The sequence below is a fragment of the Maniola jurtina genome, chromosome 5 (assembly GCF_905333055.1).
Source record: "Maniola jurtina chromosome 5, ilManJurt1.1, whole genome shotgun sequence".
NCBI classification, from domain to species: Eukaryota; Metazoa; Arthropoda; class Insecta; order Lepidoptera; family Nymphalidae; genus Maniola; species Maniola jurtina.
The window spans coordinates 14,157,369-14,180,143 of NC_060033.1; the positions used below are offsets into that span (position 1 = coordinate 14,157,369).

Here is a 22,775-nt window from a genome sequence, read left to right on the forward strand (position 1 = left end):
AACTTGCTGCATTTAAGGTAATTGCTATTTGACAAATCGCAAAAATGCTGTACTTTGAAGTAAATTGTTTATTTTTCTAAAGCATTAACATCTATTAAATACATGCAATTAAAAACTTCAGTTTGTGAAGATTATAAGGGCCTTTTTTAATTTAGTATACATTATCCCAATAATAAAAAAAAACAAGTTGAAAACATTGCTGTTCGCAACTTGTTCTGTAAAAGTTTTCTTTAACATCTTGATACTTTGAAGCCAACCTCCAGAAAATGATATGTTTAGGTTTAGCAATCAATTTGAACTGTTAGTTTTATACTAAATGTTTTTCATTTCTTAAATAATCTAAAACTAACCAAAAAACTTCCTGTGCTATTTATTTTCTTGCAGGCGCTCTATGGAATTCAGTGTCCACTGGACTGTCATGGCGGAAGGACTGTGCGCGTCATTTCGTCGCAAAATATTATTTAAAATGAATTTAAGCTTATTATTTTTGAATGAAAGTTGTGTTTATAATCGTTGAAAAATAAAATAGGGATTTTTTCATTTCTAAATGAAGCCTGCTTATATACTAAAATTTATTCGAAAGTTACGGTTTTACCAGGTAAATACTCGGAGGTTGTCATAGATTATGATGACAGATAGTAAGTGTTCTAAATAGGTATTATACCTATGTTTTTTAGGAGATAGCGCGCCTCGTTTCGGGCGCCGTGTTCCGAAATGGATTTCGTAGTAGTGCAAGTTTGGTGCAAGCCCCACATGACGGAGGGGTATGCGTCAGGCATTTCCTGTGTACAAAAAAAGACCTATATTTCGGATCCATTTTTCATCACTGACATCATGCACTATTCAAAGACTGGTCTTCAAGCATTGAGGAATTTTGGACGAGAGACATCTTGAAGGTTCCCGAAGGCTGCCTAACTGAGTTAGATTTGTCGGCTAGCTCGCTTTTTTTGAAATTGGACCTACTTAGCTGGATTGTGTGTTAGAGATTTCTTATGAGATATTATATGTACATAATATAACCATCATAAGGAAGCTCAGATTCATGCTGCGGGCAATGGGGAGAGCCTAAAGGTTGGAACGCCATTTCGGCGGCCGTGTTTCCTGCCATATATACCATAGATACCTGCAAGCCAAGAGTGAATAGGCATCTTCCAGGTAAGCGTGCTCCAACTTGGACCTCATCATTGCTTTCTTTAAAGCATGATTGTCGTCAAGCGCAAGCGCAAAGATTCAGGCGGCGCAAACCCGTAGCATGTGGAAGACCCTATTAAAGACCTATGTTCACTGTGGACGTCTGTCGGTTGATGTTGATGATTATGTCTTTAGTGCAAGTAGTTCAGTAGTTTCAGAGTTTATCGATAACAAACAAACAAACCTTTCCTCTTCATAATATATGTACTTAGTAGCGCAAACTTGGAAAAAATCTCGTGGAAACTCTTTGATTTTCCGAGATAAATGTAATTTTACCTGGCAGCCCTAATCAATTTTATCACTGATAATAATAACTAATTCATAACCGTTAAAACTAAGAGTCAAAATCTCGTTTTTCTAGTCGAGTTCCGTAGGCTCTTTGAACCCACCGCATTATTATCCCAAGAAAACCTACCATTAGATGTAGGAATAATGGAAAGAGGTCACAACCCTCAGCAATAAAGAATACGATGCGGAGAGAGATGTCACTCTCAAGGTCTTTAAATGTATCCATGCAAAAAACCACGTCGACTGGTTGCTCCGTTGCAGCGTGATTGAATATTAAACCAACAAACACACTTTCGCATTTGAAATATGGCCAGTGATTATAAGAAACAGTTTAAATCTCTCTCTGCTCTCTGAGAGACGTTAGGCAAAGTGAACACGAATTATGACACTTCTGTGTTCTTATACAAGCTTAGGTCTCTCAATTTTGTCAATTAATGTCAAATTTCTTTCTCAGATCAAAACCTAGTAAGTGGTTTAAATTCAAGAGAAGTTTAGGCCGTAGTCTTCAACAAGAAACTCGGCGGTTGCTCTTTTCAAAGATTTGATGTACAATATTAAATTGCTTAAAACGCACATAACTGAAAAGTTAGTAGTGCGTGATTCCAGGATCGAACCCCCGACTTTCGATTAGGAGGCGGACGTTCTAACCACTAGGCTATGACAGTTTTTAAATTAAAGGGGTTTAAATATTTTAGTGTGAAGACTGGCCTACACATTTATTCATTAGATGTGCATCACTTTCTTTTTTAGGGTTCCGTACCTCAAAATGAAAAACGGAGCTCTTAAAGGATCACTTTGTTGTCTGTCCATTTGTCCGTCCGTCCGTCAAGAAAACCTATACAGTACTTCCCGTTGATCTAGAATCACGAAATTTGTTCTCGGATTTATTCCTTTACTTGGGCTATGAGAGTTGAGACCTATCTACCTGCCCATAATTCTAGGTTAACGGGAAATACCCTATCGGTTTTCTTGACAGACACGACAGACGGACAGACGGACAGAAAGACAGACAACAAAGTGATCCTATAAGGGTCCCGTGTTTCCTTTTGAGATATGGAACCCTAAAAACATTATGTAAGTATGCAAAGTATTTCCCTTGCAAGCCATATTTAACAGTTGACATGTAGAGGTCATTGACTTTTCCTATCTTACTTTTAAGTTTTAATGCATCATTAAGTATTTACTGTTTTGACATGGTATTTAGATAATGGGTGATATTTATTTTATTTAATCTAATTCCTTTGAAAAACTTAGTAAGGCGCATTAATCTATAAAAAACCTAGCCAGTTCATAGACTTACTATGTTTTAAAATGGTCAAAGCGACTTACTAGCTTTTAATTTTACTTTAATGTGGGTGTCCTTACAATACAACGGGACATACTATGAAAGTTAGGCTTATGACATAAAACGATTTTCGGAAAAATGACATTTACTTTGTTTTGATATGGGGCGGTCGATATAATTAGGTACTAGGGTAAAGGCTCAAGTAAATGAACAGATTGGACGTTTTTACATGTATTAAGAGCTGGAATAAAAAACCGGCTGATATACCTTTTTTAAATATTTTCTTACAAATTCTTACACTTTTTTCAATTTCAATTTCAAAACCGTGTTCCGTTCAAACCGTTCAAAAGTGTGTGTGCGTGCGTCCATGTGTGTGTGTGAGTGTGTGTGAGTATATACTTGTCTGTATGTTTGTACGAGTGTTTGTTAGTGTGGTATTGCGTTGTATAACCACATGAGTAGCGAACAGAGTCAAAGCTTCATACAAGCGCGCTACGATAGGTACACTACTACAAGCTTGAGGCGCGTGTGTGCGTGAGCACAGGCGCTACGTCGCGTACGGAGAGAAATCGGTTTATACCGGCTCGGCCTGTGCTCAAGCTCAGGGGCTGCAGTACACGTCGCGCGTCGTGTTTTCATTTAATTTAATGTTAATGATAATAATTTAAATAGTGTTTAAAATCTATTTTCTTGAACTGTCATAGATTTTGTTCAAAATCAATATTTGAGGATCCCTAGGATCACAAAACAGGATATTGTTACCAAATTTAAAAAAATCGACGCCATTTTGAAATTCTTTGTTAATTGACCGATTTCGTTCAAAATCGATATTTAGAGCTCCCTGGGATCACGAAATAAGAAACTGTTACCAAAATTTAAAAAAGTCGACGCCATTTTGAAATTCTTTGTAAATTGACCGATTTCGTTCAAAATCGATATTTAGAGCTCCCTGGGATCACGAAATAAGAAACTGTTACCAAAATTTAAAAAAGTCAACGCCATTTTGAAATTCTTTGTTAATGGACCGATTTCGTTCAAAATCGATATTTAGAGCTCCCTGGGATCACAAAATAAGAAACTGTTACCAAAATTTAAAAAAGTCGACGCCATTTTGAAATTCTTTGTTAATTGACCGATTTCGTTCAAAATCGATATTTAGAGCTCCCTGCGATCACAAAATAAGAAACTGTTACCAAAATTTAAAAAAGTCGACGCCATTTTGAAATTCTTTGTTAATTGACCGATTTCGTTCAAAATCGATATTTAGAGCTCCCTGCGATCACAAAATAAGAAACTGTTACCAAAATTTTAAAAAGTCGACGCCATTTTGAAATTCTTTGTTAATTGACCGATTTCGTTCAAAATCGATATTTAGAGCTCCCTGCGATCACAAAATAAGAAACTGTTACCAAAATTTTAAAAAGTCGACGCCATTTTGAAATTCTTTGTTAATTGACCGATTTCGTTCAAAATTGATATTTAGAGCTCCCTGCGATCACAAAATAAGAAACTGTTACCAAAATTTAAAAAAGTCGACGCCATTTTGAAATTCTTTGTTAATTGACCGATTTCGTTCAAAATCGATATTTAGAGCTCCCTGGGATCACAAAATAAGAAACTGTTACCAAAATTTAAAAAAGTTGACGCCATTTTGAAATTCTTTGTTAATTGACCGATTTTGTTCAAAATCGATATTTAGAGCTCCCTGGGATCACAAAATAGGAACCTGTAACCAAAATTTAAAAAAGTCAACGCCATTTTGAAATTCTTTGTTAATTGACCGATTTCGTTCAAAATCGATATTTAGAGCTCCCTGGGATCACAAAATAGGAACCTGTAACCAAAATTTAAAAAAGTTGGCACCATTTATAATTCTTTCTAAATTGACTGATTTCGTTCAAAATCGATATTTAGATCTATCGATCGATATTTAAAGATCGATATTTAAACTAGGCAATCACAACAAAAACAAACTTTACCATCTTGTTGAACAAATAACTATTGTTAATTAAATTGTATCCTCCAGTGCCAGCCCTACCAAAATAGTTATAAATTTTGCTCGCTTCTTAGAAGCTTTGCCTCTGTTTGCTACTCTATGGTATAACACCATGTTAGTAAATCTTAGTATATTTTTAACCGACTTTAAAAAAAGGAAGAGGTTCTGAATTCGTTGGTATCTTTTTTTTTATGTATGTTCCCCGATTACTCAAAGACGCCTGGACCGATTTGGATTTTTTTTTTGTTTGATAGGGTATACTTTGCAAGTGGTCCCATATAAATTTGGTAAAGATCTGATGAATATCTTTGAAGATGGAGAACAGAACTCCTCAATGGATAAGAGCAAATTCAATTTTTTTTTAATGTATGTTCACCGATTGCTCAAAGACGCCTGGACCGATTTGGAATTTTTTTTTTTTTTTGAAAAGCTAGGTATACTTTGCAGGTGGTCCCATATAAATTTGATGAAGTTCTGATGAATATCTTCTGAGATGGAGAACAGAACTCCTCAATGGATAAGAGCAAATTGCTCGCGATCAGTGTAATTGCTTAGTAAACAGTAGGGTTTTAGCTGGGCATGGCATATTATTATAGTACAGTGGGGCCACTAAAAATTTTGAAATAAAAAATTTTCAAAATAAAAATAAAACCGACTTCAAAAACCACAATAACTTAAATTATTTTTTACTTTTTAGTGTTTGTGATTTTGAAGTCGGTTTTATTTTTCTTTTGAATTTTTTTTATATTTATTCTGGTATTCTTCTTTCTTGTATATGGATCCCTCTTGGGTATCCCCATTTCTCTCTGTCTTTGGTACTATCAAGCTAATTTTCTCTCGCGATTTGCACAATAGCATTAGACCAACGCGTCTTCGGTCTACCTACCTGTCCTTCTTTCATCTGTAAAAATCGATACAATATGACCATTTGCATTTCAGTTTTAGGGCATGTCTCAAGGTGTCTGTAGGCTTTGTCTTTTTTCTTATGTCTTCAATTCTCACTTTGAATATTTTTTGCTTAATTTATGCACCTTGCCATCGCCCTTTAGCAAGTCACTATTTCTTTTTATATTCTTTGTCTGGACCCATGTTTGGCTGGCATAGGTAAGGCATGGCAGGATGCATGTATCTATAACGGATCTTTTAAGATGTACTGGGTAAGCTCCTTTCATTCTTTCCTTTTGTGCCCAGTAAAACAAGCATACTCGGGCTACTTTGAGAACCCATTAGCAGCTAACAGCAAGGCCTGGACTCCAATTTTTATATGTGGAAGCTGTATTTCCTCGTTGCGTTTATGAGCAAATAAGAATAGTTAACTACTAAAAAAAATTTATAATTTGGCGCAAACCATCTAAACACCATGATGATTATTATTTCTGCGTTGTGAATATTACCAGAAGAAACAGCAAAAAAAATTGTTCCAAGCGGCTCTATTGTAACTTGCAGTCTGCAATTTGAACGATTCTGACTTCTGGTGATAAATCTGTACCTCAGCCCCAACCCAGTACCTCTAATCTACCATTCTACTCTTAACACATTCAGTAGCTGATGTTGCACTTCCAGCGACTTGGATGCAACAAGGGCGTTAAGTTTCATTTTCTCTGTAGTCATTTGGACTGTTTTCCAGAAAATTTAGGTGACTTTCAAACTAAGATAACTATACCAAAGGGGATAATATCATATGAAAGGGCTGTATTATACATTCTAAAACAGGTTTTATTTATTATTATTATGTAAAATAGTTTTTGATTTATCGCGCAAAATGTAGAAAAAAATATACAATAAGTCAAAAACTGAAAATCTGACATTTTTTTTAAAATTCCAAGCCGAAAATATACTTAAGAATTTATTAATAGGAATCGAGAGTTTATGCACTAGATAGAGTTCGTTCATTCACTGAAATTCCCAGTTCATTTACTGGCAATTTATCCTTTTGTTAAATAAAATAATTTATAATAATTAATACCACGCATTTTTTTGCGTTTTTGATATTTAAATAATTTAAGAGTGTATACCTACTGTGTATAGACACAGATAAAAAAAAATATAAAAATTATATATAGAACGATTCTCATAAATCTTAATTTTAGGTCAAAGTCAGGGTAGTCCTTATTCGTTCATTTACTGGATCTTTTACCCTCCTACGTCAAAATACTAAAAGTCCGCGTAAATTTCGCAGATTGAAATGTCTGCTTGATTAATTGTCAATAGAGGGTCATGACATGTCAAAATTGCTAGTTTGAAGGGGAAATCGTCAATGTCATTCGCATAGGTTTTCCTCTTAAGTGAGCGAAACGCTCTTTAAGTGCAGTTGGTTTTCAACTACGACAAATCTGGTCCCCTAAGTGTGGCAAAGTCCCTTTAGATGCGGTTGTTTTGTTCTTTAAATTGAAAGCTGTTGTTGTGATGAGTGATAACGAATGGACAATATTCCTGGATCTTACGAGTACATAGTGGAGGTATCTTGTTAAGTTGCGAGCTGTCGTATGATTGTTAAGTGATAAGTGACAATGAATGGGCAATATTCCTTAGAAGTTAGGAAGGATCCTTACAAGTAGGTAATGTGAATCAGGTGTTAACGGTTGTTTATTTTGCAGTAATTTTATCCCGACTCGTGGGGTGCCCGGGGCGGGCACCATGCAGCATGGCCGTGTTGGCAACAACTCGTTCTCACGTTCGGTGTTGCTTGATGTTGGTGGTTATGCTGTGGTCGTGACGTCAGAGCCCCCTCCATCGAGACGAAAAAGATGGCGCTAGGGCGAGGACGTGGCGTGGAACGACAAGCTTCAGTTGCTGTTTGCGCTCCAACCGATTTACATTGCATTATACGGGTTGATTTTACTATCTGAGACTTAAATTGTTTACACGTGAAGTACTAAATTAATTGCCTAAGCAATATAAGTTAATTATATAAGAGGATAACGATAACGCCTAAACACTCTGAGGGTAGGTAATAAATAACGGACATCGACAGCCTTCGTTTGGTTCGGCGAGAGAGAAAATGAGTATTAATTATTCCACGCCTACGCTCTGTCATCTGTCAATCGTTTGCATCGGTATCATCAATCGTTATGTCGCCAATGATAAGAGACAGATCGAGATCAAAATGATAGACTAGCTACGGTGACTTAAAATATTTAGTTATACCAGCTAATAATTATATTATTCTGAGCTAATATGGTCCTGGTCGTACCTACTCCTAGCACAAGTTTTACGCTTAATTGGAGGGGATAAGGTAATATTAGTCATCAAGATAAAATTGCATAATATTCTTTAAAAAACCTTAGGATCAATAACATCATGTAGTAGGAAAATATCATCATTATCATTATCACTAACCCATCGTTGGCTCCTTTCAGAATGAGAAGATGTTTGGCCATAATCCACCACGCTTGGCAAGTGCGGATTGGCAGACTTCACAGGATTCACAGGACTAAATTTTGTACCTCTTAGTAAATAGGTCCCTACCTAACTCTTAAGGTGCCCACGCACTTGAACTGAACCTCAACTGAACGGCGCGTCGCGGCAGCGCCCCGCACGATATTCTCTCCAGCCGCGACGCGCGGCAGTGACGCGCTACGCGGTCCGCGCGTCGCGGCTGGAGAGAATATCGTGCGGGGCGCTGCCGCGACGCGCAGTTCAGCTGCAGTTCAGTTCGAGTGCGTGGGCACCTTTACTCTGGCTATAAACGTACACCACTGAATGAACGCGACTAATATACCTACGCATACTTACTGCGTCCACTTGGATATTCCACCCTCAGATTACCACAGATAATTGCATAAAAAAGTTTATTCTTCATTTAATAATACCAATAAAAGGCGTTTAGTCCACCGCTAGTGAATGGACCATAAAACGCAATTTTACGCCTCCAACGACCCAGACACAAAGGACAGAATACACTTGACCACTTTACGATTTAGTGCCAAGTGTATTGCTATATCATAAAAGAGACTATAAAAATAGATTCGACAGATAATTTATACGCACCGCAGAACGTAAAGATATCAAATGCCAGATTCGCGGAATAAAATATCGTGGTCTCAGATTATAGAAGGGTATTAGAGATAATAGAGGTTTTGTAAAACGTTCACTGTCTATCACATCACACTTAATATTATAAAGGCGAAAGTTTGTATGTGTGTGTGTGTGTGTGTGTGTGTGTGTGTGTGTGTGTGTGTGTGTGTGTGTGTGTGTGTGTATGTTTGTTACTCCTTCACGCAAAAACTACTGGATGGATTTGGCTGAAATTCGGAATAGAGATAGATAATATCCTGGATTAGCACATAGGCTACTTTTTATCCCGGAAAACCAAAGAGTTCCTACGGGATTTCAAAAAACCTAAACCCACGCGGACGAAGTCGCGGGTGTCAGCTAGTTTTTGATATATTTTTGTGTATTGGCTCAGTCAGGATATAGGTATAATCAGTCAGGATACAGGTACAGCTGCAGCTCGATTGCGGTAGAATGACTGCTACAATGTCACAATCGCAATCACCTCTGATTGGTTGACACTCGCTCACTTTTGGCTGCAATGCATTGCTGCAACAAGAATAGCATAAATTCAGCCAATCACAACAATTGTCGTTGTTATAATAATTGATGCAGGTTTTCCGGAATTGACCTACTGATCCACCCGGCTTTGCTCGAGAGAATTTAGCTATTATGTATATCTATAACATATACATATATTGTTATAAACATTTCCACGTTATATCCTGGATCAAATCGCTTTTAAAATAATTATTAAAATTGTTTCAGTACTTTCACAGTCTATCGATTACAAACAAACAGACAAAATCTTTTTTTTTTTTTAGTATATTAATTTAGATTTTATTAAGTGAAGAAATCAAGCAAGGCATTGGGGTCTCAAAGTGCTATCGAATAGTAACTTCGCATTTGCAACTTTTAACAAGTGTAAATTAAAAATTTATAACACCCCCGACAAGTGCAGGTTACAGTAACTACAAAAGAGTTGATAACTTTCAAATGGCTGAACCGATTTTCTTGGATTATAGCTAAGAACACTCTCCGATCAAGCCACCTTTCAAACAAAAAAAAAACTAAATTAAAATTGGTTCATTAGTTTAGGAGCTACGATGCCACAGACAGATACACAGATACACACATCAAACTTATAACCCCTCTTTTTGGGTCGGGGGTTAAAAACACAGCCACAAATAACCGCTCTCACTCTATTATGAAACTACACGATGCGAAAAACACAAAAGCAAGTATGTGTATTCCGTGTAGGTACTCGTATTACGCGATATTACTTCTTTAAATGTATTTTCATATGCGCCCGGAGCGGCGGCGTACCATCCATTGTTACAACATGTTGACGTATTTTATTTCGACGCGGTTTTCCGCTTCTGAATGCGATATAAATGCTGGGAAAACGTTATTTAAATATGTCTGTGTTACTGTAAAAGCTTAAACTGCGGTAAATCCTAGGATTTTCCTGCAAAATCCAAGATTTATAAAGTAAATCCTTACTACTTAATAGATAAAGTCCGAAATGTTTCGTGATAGCTATAGAGAACTCTCAGGCATGTAGGCACTACACACGATGTTTTCCTTCGCCGTTAAAAGCAAGTAATATTTAAGTAATTTCTTAAAACACACAGCTCCAAAAAGTTAGAGGTGCGTGCCTGGGATGGAACCCTCGACAGCCCGAGTAGGGGGCGGACTCTTAACCAATATACTGCTTAAGAGAGTGCAGCTTTCAAACTTTGTTGCTAGGTCCATTGCTAAGCTTACTAAAAATTGGCTGGTATTTATAGAGAGAGAGCCAGCGCGTGCCAGACCTTCTTTATAAAAGCAACATATTGTCCCCAACACAGGGCGGAACGATTAGCGAATACCTACGAGTATCTATCAAGTCACCACAATACTAAGCGCCTAACAATGCATGACGTGATTTCTAATACTATTCCGAAGAAAATATAAAATTAGACTTTATATACTCTGATGTAAGATTTTTTAACACCTTTGGTACCTGTTATCTCCTAAAGCCACTATGTCTTTACCGTCCTAACTTCATAGACGCTGATCGTTTCTCCCTGTTTGGGGGCAACACGCAGAGGAACTTTCACCTTTTATAAAATAACTAGCTGATGCCCGCGACTTCGTTCGCGTGGATGTAGTTTTTTAAAAATCCCGTGGGAACCCTTTGATTTTTCGGGATAAAAAGTAGCCTATGTGCTAATCCAGAGTATAATCTATCTCCATCCTAAATTTCAGCCCAATCCGTCCAGTAGTATTAGCGTGAAGGAGTAACAAACATACACACACACACACACACACATACAAACTTTCGCCTTTATAATATTAGTGTGATGAAGGTCTGGCACGCACTGACTCTTAGTCCATTATTAAGTAAGTCAATTGTATCAAACATAGGTATCGTTTGCATAACTTAATCCCAAATTCCAACGTTATCCACCAATCAGCGCGCTTTGTTTGACTCACAAATCTAATTGCTCGATTGCGATTGTAATCATATTTCAATTAAAACAGCGTAATTACTGTGATACCATACAAGTCAACGTGGATTATATAACTGAAATTGTGTTCACAAATTGTTAAGTTAATCTATCATAGGATAACCAAATTATATTTTGTCATATAAATTTCCATCACTGCCCATGTTTATAAAATTATGAAAATTGCGAAAGTGTTTTTGGTTTTTAGTTTTTTGGTTGGTCTTTCAATCACGCAACGGATTGGGGAGTCACATGATTTTTGCATGGGAATAGTTAAGGATTTGAGAGTGATTGGCTATTTTTTAACCCCCGACCCAAAAAGAGGGGTGTTATAAGTTTGACGTGTGTGTCTGTGTATCTGTGTATCTGTGTATCTGTCTGTGGCATCGTAGCGCCTAAACGAATGAACCGATTTTAATTTAGTTTTTTTTGTTTGAAAGGTGGCTTGATCGAGAGTGTTCTTAGCTATAATTTAAAAAAATTGGTTCAGCCGTTTAAGAGTTATCAGCTCTTTTCTAGTTTTCTTGTAGAAAAGAAGGTTAGATAACCGTTAGGTTCATAATATTATGTCAATAGACAAATGTCAAGCTGTCAAGATGGACGTTGCCTAAATACATAATTATTTATTTGAAAATGATGTTTTGGAAAACTCAAATACTTTGGATCGTCGGGGGTGTTATAAATTTTTAATTTAAACTTGTTATATCGTAAACTCAAAGGATTTCTACGGGATTTTAAAAACCTTAATCTACGCGGACGAAGTCGTGGGCAATGGCTAGTTTCAAATAAAAAAGAAATGAATGTGAATATTTCATTTAATTTCAGATCTTACTTTTAATTTGACCCCATGACAAAATGATTTCTTAAATCTATACTAATATTATAAAGAGGAAACCTTTGTATTTTTGTATGTTTGTATTGAATAGGCTCAAAAACTACTGGACCGATTTCAAAATTTCTTTTACCATTACTTAGAGGGATTCTTCCGAATCCGTATAGGCTATATTTTATCCCGGAAAATAGATAGGATTTTTCGTGGTAGTGTCCACCCGTGCAAAGCCGGGGCGCGTCGCTAGTAAATAATAATTTGGTGTAGATTTGGATAAATTAATAGCAAGATCCTGTAGAAACTTGGATTAAATTAAAATTAGGTACCCATATCTATAAACAAATTTTAAAATTAATAAACAAAATAAAAAATCGTTCATAAAATCAATATAACAAAAATAAAACAATTTCAAATAATTACTGCACATTTATTCATTGAAGGAAAATGAAATAAATAATAATTAATCGAATCCCAAAATTAATTTTACTAGGGTTGTGAATTATGATAACGTCATTTGTTATGTTCATAATTATAACTGACCATACTTAAACAGAAACACTTATGTAAGCAGTCGTATCTATATTTTTAGCCGCAATCTAAAAATATGAATTGACCGCGTATTTTCGTGCAGGTAATTTGCCGCTGGGAAGTATAAAAGTGTGTAAAGGGAAAGGGCCAAAACATAAAATCCTTTATAATATTCAGCCCTATCAATCAAAGAGCCCTTTAGGTGCGCAACGCAAAGGTCTACCAGCACGCAAACTACAAATACGCATTTTATTGGTAGGAAAGGGAATTTTGATACTCTTTTTGGGAGAGTTTCTTTTTTATTACGTCATAGTTGAACCCCGTTTCCAGTCTACACTAGTTTAAACTATTGAAAACTAGTTATTCAAATACAACTTTGTTTTACAATTTTTTTTTGTAAAAACTGATTCATGAAAACAATATTAAGTAAAGCCTACCTACTGGGCCAGTTAAATTAATTTAATTGTGTGTAAATTAAGAGTGTGAAGAATGAATTTAATTGATCATTTTAGTTTTTAATTTTTTTTAATTTAGATTTAAAATTTTGTAGAGTTCTCTATCTAATCTAAAAAAGTAAGCCAAGTAGGTCGCAAAATTAAAGGTAATGTTTATAAAAATTTTGAGTGTAAGTTTGTCCATTTGTATGCCGATAAAGAGGGGCATATAGATAAATCATTTTATGACCCCAATTTAAAATTTTAAAATTACGAAATAGCTCTTTAAATGCGTAGGTAATATTATTCAAAATGCGGATACTTTGCTATTTTATAGTATCCTTCTAAATACATTTGGAGCAAAATTGGTGTTCGCCAGTCATTCGCCGCAACATGGTACAGCGATGGCTGCGCCTGATACCGCCATCATCATCAATCATGCCATTGATTGCTTTCTTGATAGCTTCGGACTGCGTCTATTCTTTACTAACTTAATATAGAATGAAGCCACATCAAACTATAAAGATTAGTAATAATATTACGTATAGAACTTTTTTGCTATTATCAACGCAACTTAACTCTTTCAAATAAAGTCCTCCTAGGTAGATACATTGAGGACCAAATTGGTATTCGCCAGTCATCCCGCAGCCCACGCGAGCGTCGCAACATGGTACAGCGATGGCTGCGCCTGATACCGCCATCATCATCAATCATGCCATTGATTGCTTTCCTGATAGCTTCGGACTGCGTCTCTTCCTTACTGACATAATATAAGGTGAAGTTATATAAAACTAATAAAGATCAGCGATATTTTTATTTGATACTTAAAAATAATATTATTCTATTTCGAATTCTCGTATGTTCTACTAGTTGCCTAACCCTGGCTTTACATGGCGGGCCTGTCTATTTTATAGATAAATATGAACTTGTTATATATACAGCGTGTAACCAGAACGTTAGCAAAAACATCAATGAGCAAAAACGGTGATAGTACTGATGATTACTGATAAGATACCATAAAAACTCTACGAAAAAATCCTGTATTTTAAAAGTTCACAATATATTGAAAAAATAAAACATTTGGACGACGGTAGAGGTCAACGAACGTTCCGAAAATAGGTCACTTGAAGTCAATGCCACGTTGTAGTTGTTCTGTACGTCATCGACATCAATGCGGGTTCGAAAAATACTCAATCACTAAAACTACAACATAAGACAAATGGTTATTGATCGGATTATTGATATAAGTTTTTGCTAGAGTTCTGGTTACAACCTGGATTACAATACTTATAAATCTTTCCCCGAAAATGTTTTGAATATGTTTACTTAATTAGTTTTTTTGGTGCAAACTCACAGTTGGTTACGGAAAAGCGTAAAGCATAATCATAAGCTGTATACGGGATCGCATAATCATATTTCGGGATTTCGGGCAAATTAAACAATAATTTCTGGCCTCATATCGGGTATCAAGCTGCAGGTATGTCAAACCGCATCACAACAAAGCTAATGCGGCGTAAATATGGCGGCCGCATTTAATGATTAAGCGTGAAATGTAATTCGCTTCACGCACCTGTGCACTTCATTATTTATTGATTTTGTTTTGATGAATATTAAATGATACAACTGGTAGTTTGATGGATGGAAACTATGTACATAGTTTGGCGGGTGGATGATCGCGAGAGAGACAAGATGATGGTGTCTTCAGCATATTCACTGGGTCTTCCAAAATATCTAGCATTGACTCTGCTATGGTTTTTTTTTCGTGTTTTATCTGCGATCAGTCGACAGACTATAAGCAGATTCGTTGTAGGTCTGTATGACTTTTTCAATATCATACCACCAGTGCCCTTAGATCTGTATTTATCTACTAACTAGCCGATGCCCGCGACTTCGCCCGCGTGGATTTAGGTTTTTCGAAATCCCGTGGGAACTCTTTCATTTTCCGGGATAAAAAGTAGCCTATGTGCTAATCCAGGATATTATCTATCTTCATTCCAAATTTCAGCCAAATCTGTCTAGTAGTTTTTGCGTGAAGGAGTAACAAACATACACACACACACACACACACACACACACATACAAACTTTCGCCTTTATAATATTAGTAAGTAAGTATGATTATTAACGCTGACTGTAACAAAAACTCTCTGTATATTTTTAGAATAGAATAGAATATAATTAGTTCTCGACTATGAGTTGCAAAGTTAGCTGAACCGCTCCAATGGAAAGGTACCCTCAGGTACTTCATCCACCACTTACCAAAAAGAATTTGGGTTGAATTAGCAACAAAGTTTAGAGCAACTGCAAATTTTATTCGGCAAAGGGCGTTGCTGCTTATTAGCATTTGGACGGACTAATATTCCACATCACAGTGCGGTAAGTTACTAATTTTCCCTAACCATGGCAAAGGCAAAATGTACGAAGTAGCTCAATAAGGTAATAATTGCTTCGGACCAACTTTGGTCTCTGTTTAATTTGGGTTCAAGTCAAATGTAAATGCTACATGAAATACTATAATTAGATGACTCTTGTATTCGTTTGTGACTCTGTTACCTTTATGAGTCCCGATTTCTACAAATAGGTAGACCGTTGGACTCTTTAGTTTACAGCAGACCATCGTAACACCAGCAGACCTACATCCGGTTATAGATGTCAATCAGTTGACGATGATAATGATGAGCGGGTTGTTTTTTTTTTTAAATTATTACATACTAGCTGATGCCCGCGACTTCGTTCGCGTGGATGTAGGTTTTTAAAATTCCCGTGGGAACTCTTTCATTTTCCGGGATAAAAAGTAGCCTATGTGCTAATCCAGGGTATAATCTATCTCCATTCTAAATTTCAGCCCAATCCGTCCAGGAGTTTTTGCGTGAAGGAGTAACAAACATACACACACACACACACACACACACATACAAACTTTCTCCTTTATAATATTATTGTGATTGTGATAGACTAGTCCTAGTGCTTGGCAGCAATCAGACCTAGTGGCAAGTGACGATGCAGCCTAAGATGGAGGGTGCTTGTCTAGAAGATGCCTATTCACTCTTGACTCTAAGGTACCCATAGAATAGGTTTCTGGAAGTTTAACAGTAACCGTAACGTAACTTTAAACACCTGTCATGCAACTAGACCTAAATTACAGATTTACACATACTTAATTAATGTTAACTTGAAAAGTTTCAGTGTCTTGGATGACTTGTGGTTACCAGAGAAAAGTGCTAATGTAATTATCCTTGTAAGTAAATGAAAATTGCTAATGATCTTACAGTTTTGCGAAGTAGATACAGTTGGTACTAATTTATAAAAAAAAACTTACTTTAGCTCTTACCCAAATTAGGTATTAATGAGAAAATTTGGGTAAGACAGCTTAAGTTATTGATGGGAAAAGAAAATTAAGGACTTTTGGATTAATTGTGTAATAAGATGGCGGCGTGTGGCTACAAGAGGCCTACAACATCGACCATCCTGGAAATCTATCGTTTAACGACAACACTATAAGCGGTAGCTTCTGAGAGGCCATTACTTTAACAAAACCCCTACCATAATTGACTAGGTGATGCCCACGATTTCAGCCTATTTTTAACTGACTTAAAAAAAAGGGAGGAGGTTCGCTATTCGACTGTATGTTTTTATTTTCAACAGTCGGTGCTAATGAGGTGCCAATGTGGAGTCACAAACAATATGAAGAGTAGACGGTTCATGCGGCTAATTGGCACCGGCTCCAAAAATGTTGATATACATAGAACTACATTAACTCTTGTGTACATAATATATTCGGTAATAAATTAAATTATGTTTTACTTTTTAGTGTTTGTGTAGAATTTTCAAAAATCCTTTCTTAGCTAATGCCTATGTCATAATAGCTATCTATCTGCATGCCAAATTTCAGCCTGATCTGTCCGGCGGTTTGAGCTGTGCGTTGAATATTGATAGATTAGTCAGTCAGTCAGTCAGCTTTTCCTTTTATGTATAGATGGAACACAAAGAGCCTCAAAGAGAAAGTGTTATAAAAAGATAAAGTACACAAGTTATTTTTAATTGAGTTGGTAAAAGTGTTAAGTACAATTAATCAAGCCCCGTGGTTTTATTCATGACTGTAATTAATTAAAAACTACAATTTCTGTGACACAAATGTAAATTCCTTTTCAAAGCAACGAGTATTAAATGTGTCATTACGTTTTACGATTATAAATTAAAAACGGAATTCCTTTTTAAAATTAAGTATTTTCCTCATGACAAAAATACTGTAATTCTACTAGGTAGGGATAGTAGGTACTAATTAGAAGCAAGGAAAGTCGTTGAGTGGAGACCGCGTATAAGCAAGCGTAGTATGGGACTCCCTCCAGCACGATGGACTGACGATATAAAGCTGCTGGCGGGAAGTGGCTAGATGAGGAAGGCTGGGACAGGGTGTGGTGGCGCTCTTTAGGGAAAGCCTACGCCCAACAGTGGACGCCCATAGGCTGATGATGATGATGATGAATTAGAGGCAAAGTTAAATATCTTATCCAAACGGTGAAGGAAAACAAGAGTTTTTCATTTAAAATTCTCAAAGATATATTATGAAGTCTGCCAATCCGCACTTGTCCAGTGATCTAGACTACGGCCTAAATCCCATTCATATATCATTATTTATTGCTGACAAAAGAAACTGGTAGCAAAATTAAGTTTGTCATTTTCACTCCTCTGTGTGCTAATGAAAATAATTCTAAATCAAAACCCAATGATTCGCGCAGGTGTACATAATAGCCTTACGGTACATCCATCCATTATCACTAGAAATGGGGATAATTGCTACTTTTGAATCATTTTCATTTGGTGAAATTATTTTTCTTCTTCATAGTGATTTCATAGGTGCTTTTGACGGAAAGTGATTTTTATATTTTCGAACTTACAAGCGTTTAATTAAGTCTGCTACATTAATTTAACAAGGAATTTACCGTTGATACTTCACACGTGGCTTTTCATGGAAAGTGAATTTTCGCACTTATCGTTAGTGTGAAAAAGAGAAAAGGAGTTAAATTAATGTAGTGAACAGCTAAATTAATTCAACTAGATATTTTTCTCTTTCTACCACGAAGCGGTGTAAATATGTCCACTTAGACACTTTCTGCATCTTAACTTGGATCGATTAAAGCGCGAAAAAAAATAATAAGCGGGATCAAATAAATATTTTATATTTTTCATTATTTTTGTAAGATTTGCTTCATGATTTTTCACAGGCTACTTTGAGTAAGATAGCTAATGTTGTTTAATATGATTAGGCTTCTCACGTGAATTTCACATGCAACTTACCTGTGATATCGTTCATCACTAGTTAACACCTCTGACAAGGGAGATCGCTCGCGATAATTACGTCAGCTGCAGACGGGAAATTAAAATTATTGATTGGTTTTTATGTCATTCCAAACAATGCCAGGCAATCTCTGGCACTATTTGAAAATTTTCATATTGCTTAATTATTATCTTCAATTTGCTTAGCTGTTATTAAACTAGCTAACCCAATCCGGCTTCGTTCGAAAGAAGTTTTTGAAAATCCTTTCATAGTGAGGGTCTAACTCTACGCTATAAACATAACTAGGGTTGCCAACTGCCACTTCTTGATTAATTACAGCATTAAAAATAGGTAATTAGTTTTTTTATGGGAGACAACCAAAATAGCAGAGTTTTATAAAGATAATTCATTTATTTAATTAAAACTTATTTTTTGGAGAAATGGCTCTAAGAAGCTCTTCGCGCGTCAACCAAACGACAAATTTAAATCACAGATTCAAAAAACCACAATCTATGCCAGCCAGCCAAACAAAACGACAGTGTTTGCTTCCAGCCAGCTCCGGATGAATTAGTAAAAAATAATACGGGAGCTTTATTTACCCCGTATTTTATTTTCGCAATTACAGATTTCTATATTATTACAGCCTGTAAGTAACTCGTAAAATACGGCGCATCTGGTAATCCTAAACATAGGTAACCTAAGAATAACGTAATATGTGTAAAATCTCAACTTTTCAGACCGCTACCTTCGAACATTTGAATATTTTTTTTTCTCCTTGAAATTTGAAAAAGAAAAGCAAACAGAAAGTTAGTTTTTATATTGAGTTCAGAATTTTTGATAAAAACGAAACCGCGTGCAAAATTTAGTTAGACACAAATCATTAAGTTCCATTACCGACTTCCTTGAATCCACCAAGTTTGCACCATAAACAAACTCAACAAAAGCACTTGAACAAACATAAAAAGATATAAATCAGCAAAGAAGTAATTTCGCTGTAAATAGCCGATAGAAACTTGCCCGCGGCCTTATCAGATTCAATGTTCTGGAACAAAAAAAATGGCTAAGCGTGTTTCCGACACGGTAATGGGTTCCGTGACATAAAATATTAGAATCAAGCGGTTAAACAAATGGCTTCACTGCTTGAGTGATTGAGAGTGATTATTATATTCAAACAAAACTCTTTATCAAGATTAAAGTTCAAACCTACAGGCACTATCTTATTGGAGCATCGCAGTAGTAGCGCAACCAGTCGCGCTACCGTCAAAATGCATAGGGTGCAGCTTTATGGAGGGTACCCCACCTGGTGTCCGCTTGGTTGCATAACCAATTTGGTTCGGATCATCCGCTGATGGCGAAACCACTGATATGTATACAGCAACTAGCTGATGCCCGCGACTTCATCCACGTGGATTTATGTTTTAAAAATCTCTTGGGAACTCTTTGATTTTCTGGGATAAAAGGTAGCCTATGTTACTCTCCGTCCTTTCAACTATCTCTATGCCAAAAATCAAGACGATTGGTTACTTTAGTTAGGGCGTGAAAGAAAGACAAACAAACACTCTTTCGCGATTATAATATTAGTATGATTTGGCGTCACACTCACTAGACCACCAGTTCCCAAAATCACACGTAAGTACAATTATTGAGGTTGCTCGTCCATTTCGACGGAAAAATGCCACTTGACTCGCTATAGTGCAAGCAGGCACTGTCCGTCTTCGCCACTTGCCAATGTACAGTACTCGTTACCTCGCCACTGTTCTTGACCAATGTAAATTCTTAGAAGAAGCTAACGACACCTCATTTACAAAAGCCTAGTAATTCTGGTATATATTCTAGTAAGCCACTTAGCAATTACGAGGGAAACAAACTTTTAATGTACTTGTTTTCATGGAACTCTATGAAATTCGATATTCTTGAAACAGATTTTGAAACGGCAATAAAACAGTAATAATACATTATTATTTAATACTTAATTACTCTCATTTCACCTGTTATTACAAAATGCACGGAATGGGCAAGCCAAATGATGGGTTGTTAGCAAAATTAACATGAATTTTATTGCTATAGTTTTCTTAACAAGACTAATAACGAAAATTGTTAGGCAAGTATTCCTAATTGGAATTACGTAATATTGGACGAGTCGATTTAGGATTTGACGGTGAAGGAAAACACTGTGAGAAAACCTGCATGCCTGAGAGTTCTCTATACCAAATGTTCTCAAAGGTGTGTGAAGTCTGCACATCACTAGGCCAGCGCGGCGTGGCAGACTAAGTATGCCCAACTGCGATGTTATTCTAAGATGGCCAAACTCTTTTCATTCTGAGAGGAGACCTGTGTTCAGTAGTGCACTGGCAATGGGTTATTCGATGAGTGTCACATGAATTTTAAACGAAAATACTTTGAAATTGATACGATTTGTTTATTCTTTGCGACGACGTGTGAGCACGTTTCCGCCATCGTTATGGTTTCTGCGTTTTTGGGAGCAAACGAGCAGGCGGATCGTCTGATGTTAAGTGATTACCGACGCCCATGAATGAACATTTGCATTTTGCAGCACCTGAGGAACTGCGCCAATGCGTTGCCGGCTTTTCAGGAATTTGTTGGTCCACCCCTTGAATAAACCCATGTTGTAATTTAGTGGAAACACCGCCGATGGGCGTTGATTCCACAGTTTATATGTGCGTCATCTCATTCTATCTTTCTTTTTGTCAATAGCTCTACATTTTTCTAGGTCTCTGTGGACAGGATAACTTGAGGGAAATGTATTTTTCAATTCTTACTACAAAATATTGTGATTCCGTGGAGAACAGAGTAGGTCGTGTTTTGAATGTAAACACTGCACCCTCGATGCACAGCATCGGGTATTTTCATTCCATTTCTGTGCCGCTGTTAAACAAATGTGTTTATTTTTTCAAGCTCTACTTCTATATTTTGAAGTTATGGTTATCTCGGTCTGGCCTCAAGGGTTAAGGTTTTTTTTCTCAGAAACGGCTGAAGGTATATTTTTCACGAGTTCTTTTAAACACTTGAGGTACCTTTCCTTAAGGAGTGTACCTATACGTGACATCGTTTGTTCTACAGACGTTAGGGCGTTGGTTGCGGAATTGCTTATGACATGACCATAAGCGCCAAATTCTGGTGTCGGAAATCATTGATTCCCAAATGACCCCTGTCTATCTCTTCGGGAACTTCCACTAATAAATCCACAGCGCTCAAAACTGCACCGGGAAGGTCGTCAAAAGATTCTCAGTGGGTCACCGAGCCAGCGAACAAAGTAACCAAAATTATTCTAAAAACATGGTAATGTCTTGAATGGCTTCTCCTTTCAGCTTTCTACCCTTAAAATTAGGACCAGATGTTCGTCAAAGTATCAACTAATATCAAAGTTGTAACTTTGAAGTTAAATGTGTGCAAAAACCTAAGGCTAAGATTCTGAATATTGAAGTGAAAACTTGGCAAAATGTTTTTAACCTTATAAATAATTTCTAAAATAAGTACATAAACATCTAAAGACTTTTATGAGAGAAGTACCTACTTTGTCTTTTTTTGTTTTCATATTTAATTATTATTGATTGAAGACACGAATAAAAATAATTGAAGTAAGCAATTTGTTTATACATATTATTATGTTACTTCAATATTTTTTGCGGCAGAAATATCATCAAAGTAGACGAAGTAAAATTAAAATGAACATAGCGAACCCAACTGACTAGGGTAGATCCTGACTTAATAATGATCAAGGAAAGTACTAATTCAGTTAATTTATACCGTTTGTTGTCACGTCTTGATATTCCAAGTTTGCGATTTTCTCCGTGCATTCTAACACATCACTGCACTACACATTAAACGTAGACTCACCATTCTTATGGCCATAGTAGCCGGTGCCGGAGGAGGAACCGCTGCCGCTCGAGGAGGTCTGCTGAGGGCGGCCCTCGTCGTCCACCTCCAGAGGCAGAGAGGCTTCCATCGCGGCCGCACTAGCACATCACTGCACTACACATCCGATGCACTTGCACTGCTTATACCTGGAAAGAAAAAACACAATTTTATATACATTTTCGCAAAAGTGTTTGGTTCTTACGTGTGTGTGTTTGTGTGTGTGTTTGTGCGTGTGTATGCGTGTGCGTGAGTGCGTGCGCGCGCGTGTTTGTGTGTGTATAACTTTATTCTGTTTCCATCATAATCAAAATCAGCAGACTTTGTGGGACCAACTTTAAATACGATCCCAAAATAAGAAATAATGACATGGGTGGTCTTACAATAGATTGACGGGTATTAGCGCTTAGCGACATATCAGGTTCGCACTTGGCACCAGATCTAAAGCGACTTGTTAACTATTCAAACACTCAGAGCGTGGGCAATTTGATACCACCGACTTGAGAACTGAAGTCGAGAATCGCGTCGATTAGTGAAAATAACAAAAGACTTCTAAACCCAAGCGGTGATAGTCTAGTAGTTAAGA

At 36.6% G+C, this 22,775-nt stretch overlaps 1 protein-coding gene across 4 annotated transcripts in view; it reads right to left on the minus strand.

Moving 5' to 3' along the window:
- LOC123865734 (KH domain-containing, RNA-binding, signal transduction-associated protein 2-like) overlaps nucleotides 1-22,775 on the minus strand; it is a 257,457-nt gene that overhangs the window by 112,788 nt on the left and 121,894 nt on the right. For all 4 annotated transcript variants that reach the window (XM_045906953.1, XM_045906951.1, XM_045906954.1 and 1 more), the window contains exon 2: nucleotides 22,172-22,338. In XM_045906953.1, the coding sequence (XP_045762909.1) occupies nucleotides 22,172-22,280 (109 nt within the window). In that variant the 5' untranslated portion in view covers nucleotides 22,281-22,338. The remainder of the gene's footprint in view (nucleotides 1-22,171; nucleotides 22,339-22,775) is intronic.